The sequence below is a fragment of the Mauremys reevesii genome, linkage group 7 (assembly GCF_016161935.1).
Source record: "Mauremys reevesii isolate NIE-2019 linkage group 7, ASM1616193v1, whole genome shotgun sequence".
Lineage (NCBI taxonomy): Eukaryota > Metazoa > Chordata > Testudines > Geoemydidae > Mauremys > Mauremys reevesii.
In genome coordinates, this window is record NC_052629.1 from 36268955 (window position 1) to 36294024 (window position 25070).

At 38.6% G+C, this 25070-nt stretch overlaps 1 protein-coding gene across 22 annotated transcripts in view; it reads right to left on the reverse strand.

Moving 5' to 3' along the window:
• Nucleotides 1–25070, reverse strand: part of PCDH15 (protocadherin related 15) — a 790091-nt gene that overhangs the window by 185189 nt on the left and 579832 nt on the right. For all 22 annotated transcript variants that reach the window (XM_039547294.1, XM_039547276.1, XM_039547275.1 and 19 more), the window contains one exon: nucleotides 1723–1839. In XM_039547294.1, the coding sequence (XP_039403228.1) occupies nucleotides 1723–1839 (117 nt within the window). The remainder of the gene's footprint in view (nucleotides 1–1722; nucleotides 1840–25070) is intronic.

The following is a 25070-nucleotide window of genomic DNA, read 5'->3' on the forward strand; positions in this document are numbered from 1 at the left end:
CCCGCCTGATTGTCTGAAGGAAGCCAGCAGGCCTGTTTTTAAGTTCAGCAGCAGCTGCAATTACTCATACCCCTGCCTTGTGTCCAGCCTTGCCACCCAGCTTTATTCTTGTCCTGTTCCAGTCCACTCCAGCCTTGCTTCCTCCTGCCTCCGGCTCCGACCCTGGGCTCAACACCAGGGTTCTGACTCCAACTCTGATCCTTGACTCCAGTCCCTGGCTCCCGACTCCTGCTCCAACCGCTAGCCCCATTTGTGACACCACCAAAGAAAGCTATGGGGAAATATGAGGGTGGTGCTATTGCCCTAATCCCCATCCACAATGGCTATGAGAGCTAGGCCAGTAAAGGGATATGCACACTGACCTCTGTGAAAGGGCATAGCAGAAGCTGCTAAGATCTATGCTCCCCTATGTTAGTGGAGGCATTGCACCTTGCTAAGGCACAATGGGCCTGAGAATGGCTGCCAGTATTTAGCACCTCTTCAGCCTTTCCATGCAACCCCAAATCTTGCCCTGATGTTGTAAGATCCATAGAAGACAGACTGTGTCTTCCTCTATGTTCTGTATAGAGTTCAACCCAGCAATGGTATTAATCAAATAATGTATAGTAATAATAAATACATATTGGTACTATTAACCTGAATTTTAATAGTAATATCTTTACAGATCTTAAACATACAATGGGCCAGACCTTAAGCTGGTGTAAATTAGCCCAACCTAATTGACTTCAAAGGAGCTAGACTGATTAACATCAACTGAAGGTCTTTTCCATTTTGTGTTTGGATTTTTTGCAGAGAGATAGCACAGACAGGGCATACTAAATATGACTTATATAAGTACAGCCTTAGAATTTCAGTGCTTCACAGTGTTAAAAAAACTACTATGAACTGTATTTAACTATACCTGATTTATGTGGAACTCTGTCAAAATATTATCATTAGCTTTTAATGTGCATTGGAAACACTCTCTCTGAACACCACTCCTTGAACATTTGGAGTGTATCTTCTTCTCCTTAATATTCTAAACATTAACAATTAAAATTAAACACTTCTGACAGAATATCTTTGGCTTTTATTGTCCTCAGTGTAACATTTGGTCACCAGTGTTCATGAACCTCCTTGATTACACAAATAGATATTACTCATCAGAAAAGCTAACAAGTCAAAAATGTGCACAGTTCTGTCAATCAAGAACTTCACCAGAGAACAGTGATAAGAAACCAATGGCAGAAATAAACTTTATCCCCAGATCAACCAAGCTCAGTTCAAATACTGCATTTCCAAAAAGGGCTACTGATTAACTATGCTGTTTTGTAGAACACTAGTATGTCACATAGATTGGAAACTCACAATGACTGCAAATCAAGGAAATGACAAGCTTGCAAAGTTGTGTTTTGTTTTCTTTTTAAGCCATAGAGCTGTTCCAAATGCAGGCAGTCATGGGTTTGCTTCCTGCCTATTCTTTTTATCATCTGTGCCATGAAGCCGGATAACTTCTCATCAAAAAGAAGCTGTATCGTTGATTTGTCAGCCTTGGGAAAAATCATTTGAAATGCAGCCTATGTCCATGATGACAAAGAACAGGCTGGGATAAAAAATTTATGCGAGCTACTGCTGTGCGAGACTCATAATAATCTCCTTTGTTGCTCAGAGGGTTAGGTCACATATGAGGGTTAAAGATTTTTCCCTCTTGGGTGAAGTGTATTAACAAAATCATTTGCTTACCGGAGGATCCTGATCTTCAGCTGAAACTGTAGCAATAACAGTGCCCTTGATTGCATCGGGAGCAACCATTCCCCTGTAGAGAGCGTTGCTAAATACTGGGGAGTAATCATTCATATCCTGCAAAATATAATTAAGAGTTTAGTTTTCAAGTTGAAACAAGATTATGGACCTATCCACAATTGTTCTTTCAAACTATACCCATTCACTCCCTTCCCATTAAAGAACCCATTTGCCACTGTCAGCCTTTCCATACTCTCAATTCTATTACTATCACACAAGCCTGGCACCCAAGAGGAAGATGCCAAATTTTCAATACAATATTATTGTGTGAGGGATCAACGTAAAGTAATTCTACTTCAGAAAACAGTCTGTCACCCAAGTAAATAAAGCTTCCAGGGACTGCAGAGATTCTTATGACAGTTGTTTTTCAAGCAATGTCCCACAATATGGCTTTGTTAATTTTCTAAACTGGATGAACTTGCTCTTTCCTGAAAGTGCTTTTTACACTATATGTGACAAAATGACAAGAAAATACAGGATCGGCTTACTATAAACACTTTATGAGAGCCTAAATTATGCTTTTCATAGTGACCTATGTATTGTGAACGAAAATTTTATGTTAGACTTGTTGGGTTTTTTTGAAGCAAAGGTACATTATATTGAGGGAGGCAGTAAAAAGAAAATAAAAATATAAAGCAAAGTTCAACCATGCTCAGCTGAAGGACCACTAATAACTGCCATATCAGGAGCCAAATACATTTCAAAGCTTCTCTCCAGCAATACTGTAATTTGTTAATAGGAACAATCATTTACCTTGATAGTGTGATCTATCCTGAAATAACATGTACTCCATAAATAACACAATCAGGATCAAGGCCCACTAAATTTAGCTTTTTTTTTTTTTTTAAATTAAACAAGTGCAACTTTAAACCACATTTTTTACTTTTCATTTAATGTCTGTTTTATCCATAACCTTTTATCCATCTCATCTCAGAGTAGCCTCAATGATGAAGCCCAGCTGTGAACTCCCAGAGGGAACTGGCCACTTGCCTGTGGGCCAAATGTGAGACAGAGCTCTATTGGCAGGTCAGGGCATAAACAGATATGTAAACTCTCCCTGCTGGTCCATATGGGGCCCAGTGGCTTTCAAGAGCCCCTATAGCCAGTCCCTAAATCAGGTGATGCCTAATTCCCTTCCTCCTCCCCTCCACCAAAAGGAGGGGGGAACCCTTAGAAGATCCACACCCTCTTTCTTGCTGCTTGACCAGACAAACCCCACCCCACCTTTGAGGTTGTGGGGGTTGAATTTTGCAAATTGTTCAATTAAAATAGATCAGAATTCCTTATATTGGATTATGGGGATAGAAATGGGTGCCTTCAAATTTGCTGACCTTTTCCAGCTGGACATTTTACTTCATCTGACAAGGTAAAATGGAAGACTAATTTACACAAACAAATCACATTTTTTCTAAATACTTCAAAGTGATGCCAAGTTTGACAAAAATTAAGGCCTTGCTCTACCTTGCCCCGAAAGGCTCAATCTTGAATCTTTGTATTGCTGTGTATGCGTACGCACACATGTGTATGTATATATAGCAATATATATAGCAGCAATCTCAGATTATAAGAGTCCATCCACATTCCATTTTTCATTATTATTATTTATTATTTGCATAACTGTTAACATCTTGAACAGAATAAAAAGATGGTTCCCACCCCAAACATGGGTAAAAGATGCTGGATTCATCTAATGAAGTTGATTTGATTGCATATATAGGTATAGGCACCAAAACAGTCAGAGAGTCTAAATTAAAATTAACCCAAGTACAGATTTAGGCACCAGCTATTATGTGCTCCATACAAATTTTATAGTTCAGGTTTAAGACTGTCTATACCAGCGGTTGTCAACTTCCATAGTAGGATCCCTCCTGGAACTACCCTCCTATTTAGCAATAAGGGAAAGGCAGGTCATGAACTTGTGACCATTTGTCCCCCACTCCAGATGAGGACTCCTGGTATCAATCATGTTGGAAAAAATCCAAGTAACAATGGAGATCATATGCATGTCCTGGGGATATACCCATGTTGCAAAATTCCAGGAAAATAATGGCTAAACAAATCTTAAATAACAGCTCTTCTAATTTCATCTAAATTTTGCCTCCTATGTTAGGAAAAGGGCATGAGGGGTGGGTATAATAGGCCAGCTGCAGCCGCTGCCATGGGACACTGGGTTGGGGATGCTGTGGCCCGGGCCTGCCGGCGTGATTGGGGCTACTCCAGACGGGGCTTGGGTCGGTTGGCCAGCTGGGGCTGGCCTGGGGCTCCTCTGGCGGTGACAGCGGGGGAGCGGCTAGGGGTTCCGGCCAGCCAGGGGCTTCTCTGGCCACAGGGGGGCGGGCGGCTCTGGCTGGAAGGGGAGGTGGGGCTTAGGACCTCGTGTGGAAGGGGTGGGGCTATGGGGCTAGCCTCCCCAAATGGGGGTGGGAGTCTGTAGCCCAGTGGGCCAACTTACCAGTATTATATTCATTGCTTTGTTATTTTGCTTTACTATATTTAGTAGTAATGCAAGGAACCTACAGGCTTTTTAATCCAGTAAGATTTGGCTTTAGTAGATAGTGTGAGGCTTGAGGCCTATAACCTTTGGTATAGATAAACTTAAGCAACTCATAAGTTATAGGGAACTGAAAGTAGCATGCAAGAGGGGGAATTTGGTCCAGAATACTGACATCAGCCACCCACAGAACACAGCTGACCCCAGCACAGAACATAGCTGACACCAGCATCCAGAAAGTTTCGGACAGGGCCTTTGACTGCAAAGCTGCCATGACAGCAAATTGACGTGTATGCTAATAGGGTAACATCATACATATACTAACCTCTAGAAAACGGACACCTTAAGGGAAGGAAATACAAATAAGGCCCTCTATTGAATATGCATTGGTCATGGCAGTGTCAGCGTGACCTACTATAAAAGTAACATCCCAGGGGCAGCAGAGAGGTTGGCAAGATGTAGACCGTAGGAGGGACCAGAATGATGGCCACAGGGGAAGATGAGGAGGATGACGGAGATGAGAACGATAATGGTTAAGTATAAAAGATAAGGGTGTAAGTATGGATGTCCAAATGTACTTTCTGTATTATCTCTATCTGCTTTGTTAAGTTTAAATGTGTGCATAACTTTGCTAAATTATTAACAATTCATATATTTATATATAAAGAGAGTTCCTATAGTGTGAGTATTGCACCTGTGCATATCAGGGTTCCCAAATTATATGGTAATTTTACAATAATCTTACTGGGCCTGATCTTAGAACAAGAACCTGTCAATCCTCAAGTTACAATTATATATACCCAAATTTGGGTCAGGCTACAAGTCCACCCGTCACACATCAAACAGGGAACTGAAATTTTCAAAATGTAAGGAAAAAAACAAAAAAAACCCCACCCAACATCAACTACCCTGCACTGATTTATCAATAAGTTTAAATGTTCAAACAGAGAACAGTCTATGAATCCATTAGAAGCATAGGTATTAGCTATTAGATGTATAAGTAAATATAGTATTTGCATTGTGGAAATGTTAATGATACTATGAAAATCTTGGCCAAAGTTTTCAAAAAAATAGGATCCTCCAGTTAAGCTCCTTAACCTCTACATTCTTAATGACTTCAGTGGGATCCACTGGGTGTTCAGCAGTTTTGAAACCCAGCCTACTTAGTTGAGAGGCTAAAACAGGATGTAAGAACCTAGTTTGAGATCCTTTGAAAGTCTTCATCTTCTAATTTTCATATTTGACATTCATAAGATTTAAACTTGTAACCTTAACATAATAGTAACGTAGGGTTGGGTAGTTTTTTTTATTATCATCTACTTAAAATTATACGGCTTTAACTTTACCTCAAATTATTTAAGTCAAGGACAAATTGTATTTTTAGAAGTTAATGCTACTGTACTGTCATTGGTTTCGGAGAGGTATGATGCCATGTTTGGGCAGAAAGACGTACACACAAAGCAAAACAAAGAGGAAGCCCTTTCTATGGGATTTGGAGTCAAGGCTCTTCGACACTGCAAATCACTGCAAATCACCTCCCTAAGGGGAGGATTGATCTGAAACTGCACATATTTCCCTTTGTGCTGGCAGGGTAGTTCTGATGCCAATAATACATTTTCTTTTAAGTGGGAAAATGTGAGAAGGGACACATTTTTCATGCCAAAACAGTTCTGTACTTGTACTTCACTTTGGTGATTTTTAAAAATCATTTCCTGAAGGGTTCTAACTGCAATAATTATTAAATAATATATTGCAGCAAAAAGTAATTTGCAATTCTTCCTTTCCGGGTTTTGTTTCTTACTTCTTTTCTTTCACTGTCTTTAACCTACACTGTTTACTTTATGTTCTTAGTGTTTGCTGGCAAACAATCACATTCATGGACAATGCAAACCAAAGAAGCATGAATTAAGTGAATGTAAACTCCTACTTCACAAAGAGAAAACAAAGCTGACTTCTGCATTCATTGTGTATTTGACTCTTGATTAGTGAATATGAATGACACTATGCATGCCAATGGGAATGAGAAGGTCTAAACTACAGGTAAAGTATATCTTTAAAGAAAGAAAAGTGCAACTTTTTCAATACTTTGACAGGAACCTTCATCATGAGCTCTCCAATTAAATTAGAATCTACTACTTTCATTTATAAAGGTTTAAATACAGGATGGCCAAATGGGCCTCTCAGACATTGTTGAATAACGTTTTTTCACATGTTGGGACTGCAATTCAAATCCCCTTCTATCTGATTAGACAGATCAGTGATTAAATAATTAAAAAAAAAAGAAACTCATCAATCTGATGGCATTTTCATTAATAGTGATGCTACTTGAATGGATCTTATGATTTTTCCAAGATCTGCTCATATTTGTTACATGGTGGTCTATCAACTACAACCCAAAGAGTATCACATTCCTCAAATTTCCAGTGCAGTGGTAAAAAGTTGTTTTTGTGCTTATCTGAACCTATTGAGGTTTTTTGTTGCTGTTTGGAGTCATGTCCCAGTTATTTAAGTCTGAGCAATGTTATTTATGGATCTGGTTATGAATAACAGTAATATTCCTTTAATTGTTGCGGTGAATATATGAAGCTTTATCCTCTGTTACCCTGTTCCTGTGCTTCCTGTAGGAACTGTAGAAGGGAGCTTTAGACCTGGTCTGGCCTTTGGTGTAAGTTAGAGTATCTCCATGGCAGCACCTCTGTGGGGATATTGTCCAGCAGCCATTTCTACATCTTTAATGACCCCTTTACACTGAATTGCAACAAAGGGGCCATAGAGCAGAAGAGAACTGGATCCACTGTATATTCAAAAGACTATCTTTGACACAGAGGCATAGACATTTCAGGTGTCCCCCACTCCTGCTTCCTCACTGAAACTTACCAGAGACAGAGATGAGAGACGAGCAAACCATTTCAGATAAAATAAAACAAAACCCAAACAATCTCCCAAACCAAACTCGGCCTGATTTTTTTTTAATTCGGCAGGTGAAAGTTCAGCTTTCAACCTTATTTTACATTTTCACATGCATCTGCACTTTCACGTTTCAGCCAATACCAGAAGCAGGAGTGCCAAAGCGTCCGTAAAACTGCTTTCCCAGTGTATCTGGCTCCAGACGCAGACAGTACTGCAAACCTCATTAGTTTAGAAAGTGCATCTTTGCAACATTACAGCCTTAATTACTTCGAATAAGCATTTGGCACATCTGCCTCCAAAGTAAATCTCTTATATTTTTGAGGAACACCTACTACTAATTTGGATCATACCTGGATTGCATTGTAGTTGAATGAAATCCAGAACTGAATTCCACAGTGGTCTTAGTTCAGAAGTTTTTGTCTTTGCAGATACTGGTAAAATAATTTATAATCTTGTCTCTTTCAAAGACCATCAGGAGATTGGTCAGAGCAAACCCTGAAACAAAGTGAGTCCAGACTCTTGACTGAATAAACGTATTCCTTCAGTAGATACTTTACAATATGGTGCTATATATAGCTGTTACTGACTCCTGTAGGTGGATTCCTTATGCTACAAATTGAGACTTTTGCCCAACCCTTTAAGTAGTACAGATTTTAACCATTCTTTTTGGTGACCCAAACTTCTGGTAAACCTTGCCTAAGTGACATATTTGATTGTTAGTTGAATATATATCAGGTTTTTTGTGATAACAGAGATTCTGGACCAGGGAATATGAGCAGGGGTCAGCAGCTTAACTGAATGGCACTAGCCCATGCACCAGCTCAGGTGAGTCATCCCCTTCTCCCAGGTCCAGACTCTTAAAAGAGCCAATACTCTAGTCCAGAAAAATACCCCCTTCCTCCCACCTTTGAGATTTAAGGCAGTGAGGAATGCTGCAAACAAGTATATTGGAATGTAAAATGCTAAGGGTTAAAAGAAAACTAGCAGCATAGGCCCTGAGTAATACATATCCAGCTGGCTTCTAAAACATGGCATGCTGGCTGGCATGGTAGCTCATCCTCTTTTCCTAGTGCTCAGTGGCTCGGTAGGCATAGATCTTACTCTGCTGTTTGTGTTGGTTAGAGAGTAGGGAGGAAAAGACACTCCCTATACTGTGTTCTGCTCCACACAAACCCACCAACTGCTCCTTTGCAGCACAGGGAAGGATTCTCCCCTTTCACTGGAAGACTGGCTTTGTTTCAGAGGCCTAATAATCTTTTGGGCATATTTATGGAATATTTAAGGTAAGCTACACACGTAAGAGAAGATTTTTTTTTTAGTTGGGAAAATCATATGTGGATCTGTCAACCATAACAATGTTGCTTTAAAACATCTCTATTGTTTTCAGATAATAAATGACAAGTTCAGCATTCTCTAAAAGTTTTTGTCATCTTCTGTATGTTCTTATGTGTCCTTAGTGACTGAAAATCAGAGACTTAAGATAGAAATGTCAGAAAGAGAAATCCTGTTTAAGGATGATACAGAACATCCACTGCTATGGGAAATGAAAAGGAAACCATATTTGTATATTTATTTTTCTAAGGTATCTGAATCAGCACCAGACGAATATGCATATAAAGTCAATAGTAAGGCAGAGGGACTTTGTCCTAAAACTGCCTTTCCACCAAGACAAATTTTACACAAGAACTTTTCCTAGTAAATCTCACGTGTTTGTGTTGAATAAAATGTCCTCTCCCACTTGGCAGCAAGATATTTTGGTGATTTATGGACAGATAAGAAAAAGGGTTATCCATCTCCCTCACACTTTTCAACAGCCAAAACTGCCTGCTCATTTTACATATTAGACACTAGGCTTCCAGTTTGGGGTTTAGGTTAAAATAAAAAATAATTGATATCCACATAAAAATCACTATGGAGTTCCAGCAGAATTGACAGTGTGTACTCAAGAAAGGTCCAGGAGTGGAACAATGGGTGTGAGAGTATGTGTCCTTTTCTTTAAATTTGTGGCATAAATCAAGGCAGGAAGTAGTTGGCAGAAGTTCTAGGCAGAAACTTTGCATGTGAAGTGGAGAGAGAGAGAGAGAGAGAGACCGAGAGAGTAGCTTTAGTGATAATACTGTTTTTCTTATTCTAATAAAGTTCCTTTTCAGTATCAGAAGAAACTGACTCTTTACAGCAATGTCAACCTCTCTAATCACTCAGTGATGGACATTAAGGTGGCAATTTTGCAACAGAAAAGCTTCAAAAACAGACTCCAACAAGAAGCTGCTGAACTTGAATTAATATGCAAACTAGATACCATTAACTTAGGTTTGAACAGAGACTGGGAATGCCTCGGTCATTACACTAATTCATCTATTTCCCCATGTTAAAGTATCCTCACACCTTCCTGTCAACTGTCCAAAATGGGCCATCTTGATTATCACTTCAAAAGTTTTTCTTCCCTGCTGATAATAGCTTCTCTTATTTAATTAGCCTCTTACAGTTGGTATGGGTACTTCCATCTTTTCATGTTCTCTGTATGTATAAATATCTTCTTACTGTATCTTCCATTCTATGCATCCGATGATGTGGGATGTAGCCCACGAAAGCTTATGCTCAAATAAATGTGTTAGTCTCTAAGGTCCCAAAAGTACTCCTATTATTTTCACAGTTTCTTTGCCTGTATTGACAGTGATGAATAGTAAAACTTCAGCCTCTCCCTACATTATAACTTGGTATAGTCAATACGATTTGTCGTCAGCATTTATAAGCACTAAAAAGCATCAATGATGTTATAAAAGAAAAATCATTTTTTTAAAATTATTATTATTATTTCTGGTGAAAAATGTCAATATGCGGAATTCAGTCTGCATCTGATTTTTGTTTAAACATGGGAGCTGAGCATAGTCTTCACTTCTAACACTGCAGATCTGGGCCAAGATCTTCAAAGACTAGGTGCTTAACTTACACTCCCGACTCCAAATTTAGGCACATAAATAAAGTGGCCTGATTTTCAAAAGGGCTGAGCATGCAGAAGCTCTCAAGGAACCATGGCTTCATGGGACCATGAGCCAGGTAAGGATAGCTGGAGTGAAGCATACTCCAGACACACACCCTAACTGCCCCAACATGCCCCTTCACCAGGGGCTGTGGGGAAGGAGGTGAAGGACCTGGTTATGAAATTACTTACCTTACAACAATGGTGGTTCTTAAAGATGTGTTGTCCAGATGTATTCCACTTGCACCCAAGATCAGAATCTTTTGGCCAGCTTCTGAAGGAAGCTTCCCATGCTGCCTGAGCTCTAATAAAATAAATCCTAATCTGAGTTGCGGGATATAAATTGGCTAATTTATAACAGAGTCTAATATAGACCGACATCCACTTTGATAGTCTCTGCATTGAAATGGCCTGGCCCTATCAATATGTCTGCATTTACTAAGAATAATCTACCAGTAGTTTTAAAGTAAATAATTAGCTAGTGCTCTAAGGATACAAAATATATGTAATCTAGCCTCCCCCTTGTTGGTATGTGGTTTGACAGAAAACAGATAAGTATCTTTGGGTCAAATGAAAGCCAGTAACTACTTTAGGTAATAATTTGGGATGGAGCCTACGTGTGACCTTATCCTTATGAAAAATTGAATATGGAAGGCGTGTCATAAGAGCCTTATTTTCCCAAATCTTCTGGCTGATGTAATTGCTACAAAAATGCTGATTTTATGGATAAATTTAGCAATGAGTAAGTTGCCAAAGGCTCAGATGGGGATCCCATCAAACTCTATAGGGCCACATTGAGAGTCAAGAGAGGGTAAGTCTCCCCAACTTGGGGGAAAACAAATGCAAAGCCCTTTAGGAATTCAGCCACCATAGGGTGGGAGAAAACTATGCAACTCTGGATTAGGGAGAGGAGTGAGATGTGCTGATATAGCTGTTAAATCCACTCAAGTAGAACTAAGAGACAATTCTGAGTTCTTGAAAATCAACAAGTAGTCCAGGATATCTGGGATTTGGGTGTTTATAGGGGTTAAGGGACATTGCTCAACCCACTGCCACATGGCAGCATATGTAAGCCTGGTGGAATCCTTCCCGTTCAATCAATAAAAATGTCTTGAAGATCTAAAGGACATGATCTCTCTATCTGTCATCCATCCAGAATGTGAGGTGGAAGAAAGATGGATTCAGATGCAGGATGTTCCCATCTTCCTGGGAGATCAAGTCCAAGAGAAGAGGCAAGTGTTTTGGAGGGTATGTTGATAGGCTCATCAGACCCAAGGACCAAAACTGAATTAGCCACATTGGAACTCCTGCCTGATCTTTCTCAAAAGCACTGGGATCAGCAGGATGGGTGCATATCATTTGGGTGCATATCAGCAGGATGGGTGCATATTATCTGTAAAAAACCATAGCATCTGGTAAAAAACCAAGCAGAATTTGGGTAATTTCTTGTTCTCATCTTTGTAAAGAGGTCTACTGGGAGATGCTCCATACTACGGACTCTCTGATAGTCAACTCGTGGTCCATGGGGAACTATCTGCTCAGACAGTCTGTCGGGACATTTTGTAGGCCTGGGAAGTGGTGTAGTATTACTGGTGAGACTTGGTGGATACACCAACTCCTGAACCAAACATCCTGCTAGTACAAGAGTTATGAAATAGCTCATACTCATTTGTTTATATAAAACATAGCTGTCATGTTGTCTGTCATAATTTGAATTGCAAGTCCTTGAATCATTGGGAGAAAGATGGTGCAGGCCCAATGAACTGCCCCAAGTGCTAACAGGCTTATGTGCAACCTCTTTTCCTTGGTGGGTCCATCAGCACTGAACTTGATGGCAGTTGAGATAAGCTGCCCATCGTACAAGGGATGCATCAGTCACAAGGAGTTTGATGGGAAGAACAAACCAACCTTGCACACATGACTGGGATCTTTCCACCAATTTATGAAGGGAAGGTTATTGAGGGGAACTAGCACTGACTTGATATGGTGTCCATTTGGTATATACACCAATTTCAGACAGACTTGCATACCGCGTAAGGGAAGTTTAGCATGCTGCATGACAAATCTACATGAGGCCATGTGCCTGGGGAAACTCAAACAGGTTCTCACTGAGGTATGTGACTGATTCTGTAGCTTGTTAATGAGGATTGTCATAGATTTGAGGCAGGTAAACTTGAGGCAGTTAAGCTCTGGCTGTGGGGGAGTCTATCACCAGAAAAATTCCTAAGGTGCATAATCCTTCTATAAAAGTTTTCATATTGATTCATTTAATGTGTGAATAAATTGGGCAAAGCAAGTAATAGGATTCTTCACAAATATTGCACAACAGAAGTAAAGTCAAAGCATAATAAAGGAACAAGGTTTTCTCCTTATCATAGCTCCATTTTATGTTCTGTTTCTTGTTTTGTTTCACATTGGTTGCATTCCACAGAATATGAAAGGAGCAGGAAAGGACATGTATTTCCCATAGTTCCCCTGTGCAAAGGGTAAAAAGTATGCTGAGAGTGCGGTACAGGAGAAAGTTCATATACCCTCATTTAGCAGAATGTATAGTAGCTACCCCTAGAACTATTCCACATAACAAAATGAGGACTGCTCCATGGATTTCTTGAAGCCATCTCTATTGCTAACCCAGCTGTCATCTTAGCTCTAGCATGATCTCCACCCCCCATTCCCCATCCCTTAAAGCCATGAAGTCATGTTTACAAGGATTAAAGGAGTGTATTCTACAAACAACTCTCTAAAAACTAATATTGGCATTGCTGGAAAGAAAAGAGAAAATGCTAAACACAATGGTAAGTAAACCAGGACAATCATCTTGGAGTGGGGATGAGGAGAACGAAAGTACTGGAGAGAAAGGGCATTAAAACTGAAAATCAGTTTAAAAAAAAAGATTGAAAAGGGTAAGACAGTTACTAATTAAAATACACTAATGGTCAATAAGGTACTCTCAGACAGCTGGTGGTCAATTGAGGGGGAGGATAAATACAATGCAGGATAGAAATATTTGAGTTAGGGGGATACCAGAAGACGAGTCTGAAAACCTAACAGTATTTCCAGAGATATTAATAAATATTTTAACAAGGGTCACCCCATGACACCCTTTATGTCTGCCTCCAACAGAACTTCAGCAATATAAATGTACAATATTTAGATAGGTAACATAACCTCTTCTTTCCCCTCCCTCAAACTGGGGGAAGTAAATAATTAGAATTCAGAGTATTAGATCTGCATCCTGGGCTGCATCTAAACTGTCCTCAGCACAACTGAGTGAGGTGGGGGCTAAAGATAGTTATAAGGCCAGCCACCTTTGCAGCTCCTGGATCCTGTACTAACTGGGGATTGGATTAGTCCCTGTTATAAATTAGAGCAGCCCCAGAGTTTCCCCTATTTACTCCTGGCATTTTAAGGAGCTGTTTCAATAACTACAGATCCAAGGCTTAAGGTAGCACAAAAGTCATATCTCTCTTTCCTCTTATACCTATGCCCCTTGTGCTAGTGATTAGGAGGAAGGATGGCATCCCCATGGCAACTTGGGAGAGGTAAGGGGTGGTAAAGGGGGTGTCCTTGGTCTGCTAGTTAAGCCAGCATTACAGCTGCTTTCCATTACCAGATGGATGCAAAGCAGTCATAGTGGGGAATGGAGTCTGGCCATAGATATATATACCCTTTTTCCTCCCCACCCCAGCAAACCAGTGATACAGTTCATGACTGTAAACATGTTTTTTCTTTACTGCTAAGATGTAAAATACCCTGAACTCCTATGTGTTCTGACTGTTGCTAACCAATGAATATTTGATCTAGCACGTTTTGCTATAACATTTATGAATTTTTTAAGGAAAATGTAAACAACAAAAATTAAGGAGCACATTTCTCACTACATTATTAATACAAACAAAAGTGACTCAAGATGACACTTCAGTAATAATATAATATAAATACCTTACAAAAGCTCCTTTGTAAAAGTGCTATTTTAGCCAACAAATACACCTATGCTATTCGACTTGCACACACCAAAACCATTTGGCATTTGCCCCTCAGTCCACTAGAAGTAGAAGATACTCCTGTGAAGTCAGATTAAAGGTGCTGTGTGATAAAAATCAGTGTTAGCCTTCCCTCCCCAACACTACGCAAAAGCAAACACAATTTCCAGTAATCTTAATTTTTTAGCTCACTGAAACATGATTACCCATATTTTAAAAGAAAGTTTATAAATCTTAGTTTTTATACCATGACTGTCACCACAGTATTTCAATTTCAGGCTTTATATTACCTGACTTATTACCAAAGAACACTGATTATTTTTAAAAGTAGCTACAATAAAAGGCAGTAAAATCTGGTGTCAATAAATAATTCAAAAGGGAGGAATTCCTGTAAATAAAATACAACATAATCATTAAGGATTCTATTGATTTAGCTAGACTGTTAAATGAACTGTATTCTTGAGATGTCTTTTGCTATGGTCTACATTTTCAGAGCTGTATAAAGGAGAAGTCTATATCAAATGCAGTTCTGCCAGGGTCTTCTTTTTATTGCAAAGAAAAAGTACTTGTCCCAATGGATTTTAAAAATCTACAAAGTTGTGCTTTACTCTTCTATGTCTGATCTGCTGACAATATTGTTCGCTAACCTACGTAGGAATAGCTTCTGAAATATTATACACTCATGGTTTTTAAAGGATGAAATCAATTTTTTAAAAAAGAGCGTGTAAACATATTTCTAGAGTTTTTCCCTACTACTTTAGGACAGTATACTGTGAGATTATCTGTTGATATGAACGTTTCCGGTCAACTATATCAAATGGGAAATCATTGAGGCCTCACTATAAAAAAACAAGACTGAACAACAACTGAGCTAGTAAATGTGCATTATGGATTTACAACTTCTTTCGCAACTTGCTATCTTTTTATCATGCATGAAATAAACAGGAAAATGTGTATTCAAATGCTAGTGAGCTCCTTCCACTAACACCAAAATATATATAATGCCACAAAAGGTGTGGGGAAGGGGAGGGAAGAGTGCTGTCACCAAAAGATCATTTATATGCCAAATTCTCAAGTCTAAAAAACACTTTTAATTTAAAAAAAAAAACCCTGCATGCGTTTTATTTCCTGCAATGATTTTGTTTCATACATCTGTCAGTTCAGGGCATTTGCACATTAACAGAGCTGGTGGCTTGCCATCTCTGTTGCATGCAATTGTCTGATAACCCCCTACTGTTCAGGGCTATCCTAACTTCCAAACAGCAGTTTGACACATCTCCAGTAATGCTCCTCAGGAGCCTTCTTCTATAGAAAGAGGGCTTTGTTTTTTGTTTTTTTATTATGCTTTTGAGATATTGTAAAACTAATATTTCCCGACATCCTCAAACCAAAGGATGATGTGCCTTAACACTTTATTATACAGAACATTTTGGATCCGCAATCAGCTGTCCCCCTAACTGCCAACTCAGAAATTAAAATACTTTAAAAAGGGAATACTTAAATGAGCAGCTTTCATTAAAATGTGCTTAAGTGGGTAGAAACCAAATGGAATTCAGTTTCTGTCAAAGGACCTTATTCGATCATTTAATGAGTCTTCATAAATAATAATGAAGACTACCTTTTTAGAGCATAATAGTATATATGCTTCTCTTTCTCTCCTCCATGGCCTACTTTTATTGTAGGTCACAGCACAGGGTGAGGAGAACAGCATTTGGGCACTTGCTACTTCCCCTACTATGCTTTCTGGTAGGCAGTGGGTGGAGCTTGTGAAGATGAAGAAGCTGCATAAGGTTTAGGGCTGATACAAATTTCTTCCCTCTTGGGCAATGGGGGAGCCAGGGATGAGACTGTGACTCGCAAGCTCATCCTTACTCTTCTGCTGAGGCAGTGCAACTATGTGCTGCCCATTACTGAGAGCATCTGGCAAACCCACACTTAAGCCCACGCAATGCAACATTTAATTATGGTAGAACCTCAGAATTACAAACACCAGAGTTATGAACCAACTAGTCAACCACACACTTCATTTGGAACCAGAAGTAAGCAATCAGACAGCAGCAGATGGGGCAGGGGAAAGAAAATACAGTACACTACAGTACTGTGTTAAACATAAATTACTAAAAAATAAATGGAAAGTTTAAAAAAATTGACAAGGTAAGGAAACTGTTTCTGCACTTGTTTCATTTAAATGAAGATGGTTAAAAGCAGCATTTTTCTTCTGCATAGTGAAGTTTCAGAGCTGTATTAAGTCAATATAAAACTGTAAACTTCTGAAAGAATAACCATAATGTTTTGTTCAGACTTACGAACATTTCAGAGTTACAAACAACCTCCATTTCCAAGGTGTTCGTATCTCTGAGGTTCTATTGTAGTTCTTCATTATCTATTATGTAAACAGCATATCCGATAAAAAATATATTATTCCAATACACCTTTGTGTGTGATGAGTACTTTACAAATGGATCAAATAAGTATCTTTTACTGAAATGTATTCTGCTCAGATGTCATTTGACAAAAAAGGTAAATCTTATCACTGTAAACCAGTGCACTTAGCTTATTGATCATCATATTTTAAAAAATGTATTCTAATGAATACATCTTTGAATTTTATCAGCATTCTGCAAAAATCACTGCATATTACTGGGACAAATGACAAATATTTACAAAAGGGGTTTGTAAAAAGCAACAAAGAGTCCTGTGGCACCTTATAGACTAACAGAACATCTGTTAGTCTATAAGGTGCCACAGGACTCTTTGTTGCTTTTTACAGATCCGGACTAACACGGCTACCCCTCTGATACAAAAGGGGTTTGATTGATCTCCTACTAGTTTATTAGATAATCTAAAGAGCTAAATAATGACAATCCAACTTTTTCTGATAGGTTATGCAAAGATGGGTTAACCAGTTTCCATTATTTCCAGATCATATGACAACAATCATGAGTATTAATAAACAGAAACATATTATGAAATTATTGTGTATCACTGTGTAATGATCTCACATTAACAGGCACCAATTCTCCAGCAGCAAAAAAAGCTGATTGTAATAATCAGAGATTGAAGATTTTTTAATCCTGAAAAAGGACATTTTCTATTCCGTATACATACAAAGAGAACAGTCTTACTTATTACTGCATTAATTTAAAATTATTTTCTAAAGCATCCATCTTCCAAATGTTGGGAGGTTGTATCAAAAATGTATGTTTTAACAAACATTAGGAAAAGAAGAAAATTATCCAGAAAGGAGGAGGCAATGGAAAAGGAAAGAGATATACTGACAAATATAGTATAGCCTTGCAGTAAGTCTTGAAGAGACGAGTGGCCATACTCAGGGGAAGTTCCACAGGCAGAATGCCAAAACCATGAAGAGAGTTCCCTTAAACCAATTCATACAGAACCTCAGGAAGAAACCCAGTCAACCACAACTGTCTTGAAGGGACATGGTGGTGAGGAATGGTCACTCAAGTACCTTGGGCCTATAGCCTCCGTTCAACAAAACAAAGCAGATAGGCCTGTTCCAACCCCCCAGTAAAGCTAAAGAAGATATTCTCATTAATGTTAGTGGACTTTAGATTGGGTGCTTAAGCATAAAGGAAGTGATTAGCTTTCAGGAAGTGATTAAGTCTCACTGAAGTTAACACTTATGTATGAAGATTTCCCTCAGAGTAGAGCATGTTCATTTATCTTTCAAACCAGGTCATAAAACTTTGTTCCAGAACTTTTCACTCTTTCTCAGAAGTTCACCTTTGATCATCTTGTGTTTCAGAATGTCATATTTTCTTTCAGGTTACTCTTCTAGTCCCTGTTAAGTTTCTGAACTAGTATGAGCCTCAAGTTCTTCTGCAATTCCTCAAATGTTATGTATCCTGTTTATTTTACCTGCTTGATATGATTCTTTTTTTCTGTTTTGCTAAAGTTGGTAAGTCTGTCGCCTACCTTTTTGCACTGACAATGCACTGTATTGTGCTGCAGTTTTCATAATATGGCACCAGTTCAGGGAAGCATTCCTATTCAAGACAAGATGTAGCACAAGCTTAACTTTAAGTATACATTTAAGTCCCACAGGAATCAATGGGACTTGAGGACAGACTTGAAGTTAAGCACATGCAATTAAGTGCTGTCCTGAATGTGGATGAACTTAAAAACATGCCTAACTGCTTTTGTGAACCAAGGACTGTGCACTTGGGGCTGATTTTCACAAGCAACTCTACTGGAGAGGTAGGAGCTTAGGAATTTTTGAATACCGTGCCCGTTGAGAAATGCCTAATTAAAACCAAGATATTATTTTGATTTGGCTCTCAATAATGGGATAACCTTATTACTTTTTTCTGTCACGTACACAGCAATAAGACGCTACAATGGCAGATTTTCAATTCCAGCCAAATATCTATAAACTTTTGTTGGCAACTGCATATTTTCCTTCATTTAGCAAGCCCTATATGCCAAAATTAAAAAGAGGTGAACACCACGACATTGTGCTGGGGTCATGAAGAGTACCAATATTTCCGTCATGAACACTTCCTAATGGACTACTGTTAACATCTGGAGAAGTCCCTGCTACTGAGACAATAACCAGGATCTTCAGCTTTCAAACAAGCTCACTTTAACCTTTTAGCCAGATGAGAAGTATTACTAGCCTAAATCACCAGTCACTTCAAATTTGCCTACACAGTTCTGTGGAGTGGCTTACAGCAGCAATAAAGTATACATTACCTAGTACTACAGAGGACGACATTCTAATCTTAGGTTTCAGAGTGGTAGCCATGTTAGTCTGTATCAGAAAAACAACGCAGAGTCCTTGTGGCACCTTAGAGCCTAACAAATTTATTTGGGCATAAGTTTTTGTGGGCTAGAACCCACTTCATCAGATGCATGGAGTGGAAAATACAGTAGCAGGTATATATATTCATAGTACATGAAAAGATGGGAGTTGCCTTACCAAGTGGGGGGTCAGTCTAATGAGACAATTCAATTAACAGTAGAACACCAAGGGAGGAAAAATCACTTTTGTAGTGGTAATGAGGGTGGCTCATTTCAAACAGTTGACAAGAAGGTGTGAGTAACAGTAGGGGGAAAGTCTCTACGCAGAAGAATAAATGGACACAAATCTGACATCAGGAATTATAACATTCAAAAACCAGTAGGAGAACACTTCAACCTTCCTGGTCACTCAATAACAGACTTAAGAGTGGCAATTCTTCAACAAAAAAACTTCAAAAACAGACTCCAATGTGAAACTGCCAAACTGAAATTAATTTGCAAACTGGACAGCATCAAATTATGCCTGACTAAAGACTGGGAATGGATGGGTCATTACAAAAACTAATTTTACCATACTAATTTCCCCCTACTTAGCAAAAATATAAAACCCCCTAAACTCCCAAGAAACACAAACTCATAAGAGTCCCTGCTCACCCCCCACATTATCCAACTTCACAAGCCTCTGACTCTTCACAAGCCAGAGAGGGGAAAAAAAAAGGGGCTCAGTGAACAAACTCGTTCTATTATGGACCAAGGAAGGGAGTGAATTCCAAAGGCAGAAGTGCCCTTACAGAGAATATCCAATGTTTGCACATGAAGTTTGGTTTCCTGTTAGCACTAGAAGAAGTATGCATTTACTGGCCTTGTTTCCTATATGCCAGCAAAACAGTATGTGTGTATGAAGCAGGGGCCCAGCAGCACTAGCAGCCCATAACTCTCATGCCATCAGAGGTCTGTAGCCAACCATTATTGCCCCAAAAGTAGTCAAGGCCGGGTGGGAGATGCACTATTTCACACATCTTCCAGCTAACTGTCACTGATAGGTCTTATATGGAACCTAAGCTGGAATTCAAAGCTGCCTTTCCCTGATGAAACCCCAGGGGTGAATCTCTCCCCTGTAGCAGTTGTCCCCAGGTGTCACCATTGTATATACAAAATGTGGAATCCTCTCCCCATTGAGTCAATGCCAAAACGTCCATTGACTTCAACAGGGCCAGAACTTCACCTACAATCTCTGCTTGTAAGTACAGTACTGTATGAAATGGTCAGAATCATAAAATGGAATAACCATTTCACGCTTTCTATAATGAGACTCTCATTATATTATTATAAAGGACTAGCTTTATATTTTAGTAAGTGGTTTCTACTTTGCAGGCATTTTCTAGGAAAGCACAGTTTGATTTGAATAAGCAAAGCCACTCGGACTATATACTGAAGTTTGCATGATAAAATAGCTGGCACTGTTAAATAATTATTAATTCATTTTCAGTACACTTGCCATATAAATTTGATTTACAGTAGAAGAAATAATTACATTTAGGTCTAATCATTTGAAATTCTGGCATTGCACTGGTGTGTGCCTGTCAGATAGCTGAACTTCCCCAGGGCTACATTTTTATTCTTAAATGTTTATATAGCACCATAGCCTTGCATGGTATTTATGAAATTCCCCGCTACTTCCTGTTTTGGTGAGAATCAGAAACATCACAAGGACTCTCTGGCTTATAGTTTTTCCTTATTCCTCAATAGAAAGTATAAATGTAATATGTATCTAAATTCCTTTACTGAAATTAACTGTTTAGCGGTAGTGTATATCTTTAAGATGTTCCCCTTTTTAGGTTCAGGAATGACATCAATCATCCTGCAGTACAATTCAGAACTTGTAGCAAAGCTTCCAAGGATCATTTAAATTATTCTCTAAAATCTTTCTGTGTGTTTCATGATTGTATTATTCCAGTTCTACAGTGATGTGATTTAACTGAAGAAGATGGAGTTACTTCAGTATACAACTGAAGTAATGCAATAGTAAATCAGGCCCTTAGTTGAAAATCATCTTTAGGTGCTGCAGAAGTGTCTGAAAATCTGTTTTATGTTTATGTATTAGCTATGTTAACTTATCTGCATGTCCTGAGGTTAGAGGATTTATGTGGTGAGGCAGGAAAATATCTAGGGTGAATAACTTTAGTGCAATGGGATTCAGGACCTTTGTAAAATACCAGTGCTCTCATGACAGTGCCCCAAACTAATAAGTAGAATTGAGACTTTGGAATTTGTCTTTAAACAGCAATAATTGCTTAATTTCACATTGACTTTAGAGAGGTTGTGCATAACCAGGGATTTCTGTTGAGCTAAATGTTCCAGTTTTTCAACTATGTTTGATGTTCAGTAATCCATATATTTTATGTTAATATAAATGTGGTGTTAAAGTAATTGAAATGGTTTCTCCTCTCATTCACACTTGTTTTGCACAAGTGTAATTCCCAGGATTTCAGTGGAGCCACTTTATACTTCTTTAATGAGAAGAAAATCAAGACCATTTAAATTTATGTTTAATGTATTGCTTACATATAAATGTGTAACCAGAGGAGTAATTCCTTGTGTGAAAACAATTGAAATTTTTTTTTGAAAGAACAAAGACAGACAAAAAAAGGCCACTTAGAATAGCACTTGCATGTTTACAATGAGGCAAACACAACTATTTTGATTATAATCTTAGCATTTCCATTGCTACTATGACAATTATATTTGTGAAAAGAAAATAAATATTAAAGAAGAAATAAATCTGTAAACATAGTGGAAATATGGAGACGAGACAAAATATCCAACCGTGCAAAACGTTTTGCAATTTTTTCTGTAAATTGGTCTGAATCATGGGGCTTTGTATACCACCAAAAACAACATGCATTACAATAATTCTTCAGTAACTCTACGCAATTTCCCCCCTGCACAGATATAAAGCATTAAAATCTGTGAACTGCAGCTAGCTAAATCTTGTTATTTATACCAGATCTTCTGTTGTTTTGGACACCCCAAGCCTTTGCCTACAAATGCCATTTATACAAATATTTAACAGAGTCATTAGGCTCTGGGGAGAAAATTATCCTTTGGAAGTATGAGAAAGAACTAAAAAAAATGTGTTTCAATAAATTGTTATTTCAGAAACTTACTTCAGAGCTCCATTACTGCAAGATGCTGAAATGACTCCGGAGAAGTGGTGAGAACCATCAGCTCCTAATTAAGTCAAACAGGAGGTGCAGAAGGGGCTCAGTACCTTGCAGGCAGGACATTATAGGTAGGCTTAGCAATCTCCCCCCCCCCTTTATTTAAAAAAAATAATTTCATCAAACAACATATATTTATTTTTAAGTATTTTGTTTAAAACTATTTAAATTTTCCCAGTTGTACAAAATTCTGCGGGGCGGAGTCAAACAATTATTTAATGACAGCAGCCATTATGTTTCAAAAAGTTAAAGCTTTAAAACCATTAAAACTCATATTGTCAACATCAGATGCCAAAATACAGAAAATAAATATCCTTAAATCAAACTCTAATAAATTCTCAAACAGCATTTTTTCTTACTTTGCCTATATTTAAATTTCAGTTATTACCAATGGAAATATTTGTCAGTTGGCGTGTGTATGGTGAAATCAACATATACCAATAAAGATCTACTTATTCTAAGCCTAATTATATTTGCTGTGGAGAAGTCCAATCAGAAGAATACATTTGTCTTGCATATGGCATAGAAACAAAATAGACGTGAACATTATTGTTTGATCACATTGACAGAGTTTTGGTGCTTCATCCTTATAGCAGTCTGTCCATCAGCTGGCACACATAGCAAAAGATAAACAAATTTACTAGTACAAAACATCACAAATAGATAATATTAATGTGATGAGACACAAAAGACACAAAATAATATGGCAAGTTATCAATTGAGAAGGAAGGCAAAAGCAACATTTGTAGAATTAGCCATTAAAAAGAACCAGTAAGACAGAGTAGACAGGAAAGGATCATAATAATACCTCTTTAATACCTTTTTGCAATAATATGTATTAAAACAATAAGATGTTACAATTTTACATATGTATGTATCATGGTATACCAATATTTTATTTTGGTTAGACTGGAAAAGTGCTGTGCACTACCAGCACAAAAAAACCCGGTCTACTTATATATTTTTTTAAAACTAAACAAAACTTAAGCTAATTACATTCAAGTTGTTGATCTGGTATAACTACCTATTTTTCATAATTAATGCTCTGCAAGCTGCAAAGTAGCTAATTACTTACTAAGGGATAATGTGCATGGTAGAGTACTAAATGGCTTTTTCAGGTGATTAAACACTGAAGTGAGGTTGAGGAGTTTGGTAACAGCTAAAGCCACTTATTGAAAGCACAGTCCAGTGCCATGTACATTTAAGGAGACTAGAAACAAGAAAATTCATCCAGCTTTAACATATATATTTAGGGGAAGGGGTTAGAGGAGCTTAATTTGAAGCTTGAGTTAGAAAGTTCTGTGCTGTTGTGTTCTTGGACTTTCCATTCATGTCACATTGGGGTGTGGGTTAGGTGAATATTTATTCAAAGAGGTACAGAAAGGAATAATTGTTTTAGGAAGTAAACTGTATAGAAAAAAGGGTGATATGTTAAATTAAATGTAATCAGTAAGGATATGGTCCCAGTAAGGATTTCAGGATCGTTAGGAGTTGATATTGGAACCCTTCATTCCTGTGGATTCATTACAACAGATGAGGATGGCTAATTTCAATCTGAATATAAGGGACCTGGGAATGGCTGTCTACACAGAAAGGATCAGAGGTGAACAATGCTCATGGAGGAATCTTAGAAGCAGCCAGTTCTGAGGCGAATGGTTGGCTGGAATGACTTTTGTTTCTCTGGTCCACACTACAAACTTTGGTTGGCGCAAGATATGTTGGCATATAGCTGCCAAAGTTTGGGAGGAGGGATAGCTCAGTGGTTTGAGCATTAGCCTGCTAAACCCAGGGTTGTGAGTTCAATCCTTGAGGAGGCCACTTAGGGATCTGGGGCAAAAATTGGTCCTGCTAGTGAAGGCAGGGGGCTGGACTAGATGACCTTTCAAGGTCCCTTCCAGTTCTAGGAGATTGGTATATCTCCAATTATTACCTTATATCACTTGGGCATGTGCATACTTGACTGCTTGTATGTCAATGCAAGGTGTGGTGCATGACAGGTAGATAACTCAATGTGCCATGCACTGCCATCCACCACAATGTCTTTTGGAAAATTTTTGCTACGTATTGTGAAAAATAGAAATGACTTCCCCAGGGATCTTTTGGAGCATGGACCCAAGTTTTCAGCATGCAACTTTCTCCATCCCATACTGCTACACATATACCATAATTTTGTGCCATTTTTTGAAAATCCCACAAATCTGCATGCCATTTTTTGATGCCCACCATCTCTGACAGAAGCCTGGAGTCCATTCAGCTTTGCACTACCCTCATGAACATTGCAAATACTGGATGAATGATTCTCCTGTATTTGCAGACACATAGGAAGTACTACAACAATGGGGACAAGACAATGTCTTCAAAGACAGTTTGCAAAGGGACATAGCAAAAAATGATTCAAGGTTGTTGGTGTTCATTGAGCAACTGCAGATGATGGAGCGCTGCTTCTGGCCCGAAGAAATGGGCACTGACTGGTGGGATTGTCTCAGAATGGAGTGATGAGCGGTGGCTGCAGAACTATTGGATGTGAAAGGCCACATTCCTGGATCTGTGAGCTGAGTTCACACCAGCCCTTCAGCTCAGGGACACCCTAATGAGAGCTGCATTGGCAGTGGAAAAGCAAGTGGTGATCACATTCTGGAAGTCTGCAATGCCAGATTGCTATTGGCCAGTGGGAAATCATTTTGGAGCTGGAAAATGCATACTAGGGACTGTTATCATGCACACATCATTAATTGTCTCCTGCCACACATAACTGTGACTCTTGGCAGTATTACTTGAGGGCATTCTGTGCCCAAAAAATTAAAATTCTGTGCACAATATTTTAAAATTCTGCAAAATTCTGCAAATTGTATTTGTCAAATAAATGTGGATGTTCCAGCATGGCACTGAGGAGCACAGGCCACTGGCTGCACAGAGGTGGGACATCACTGTTCAGTCCCGCT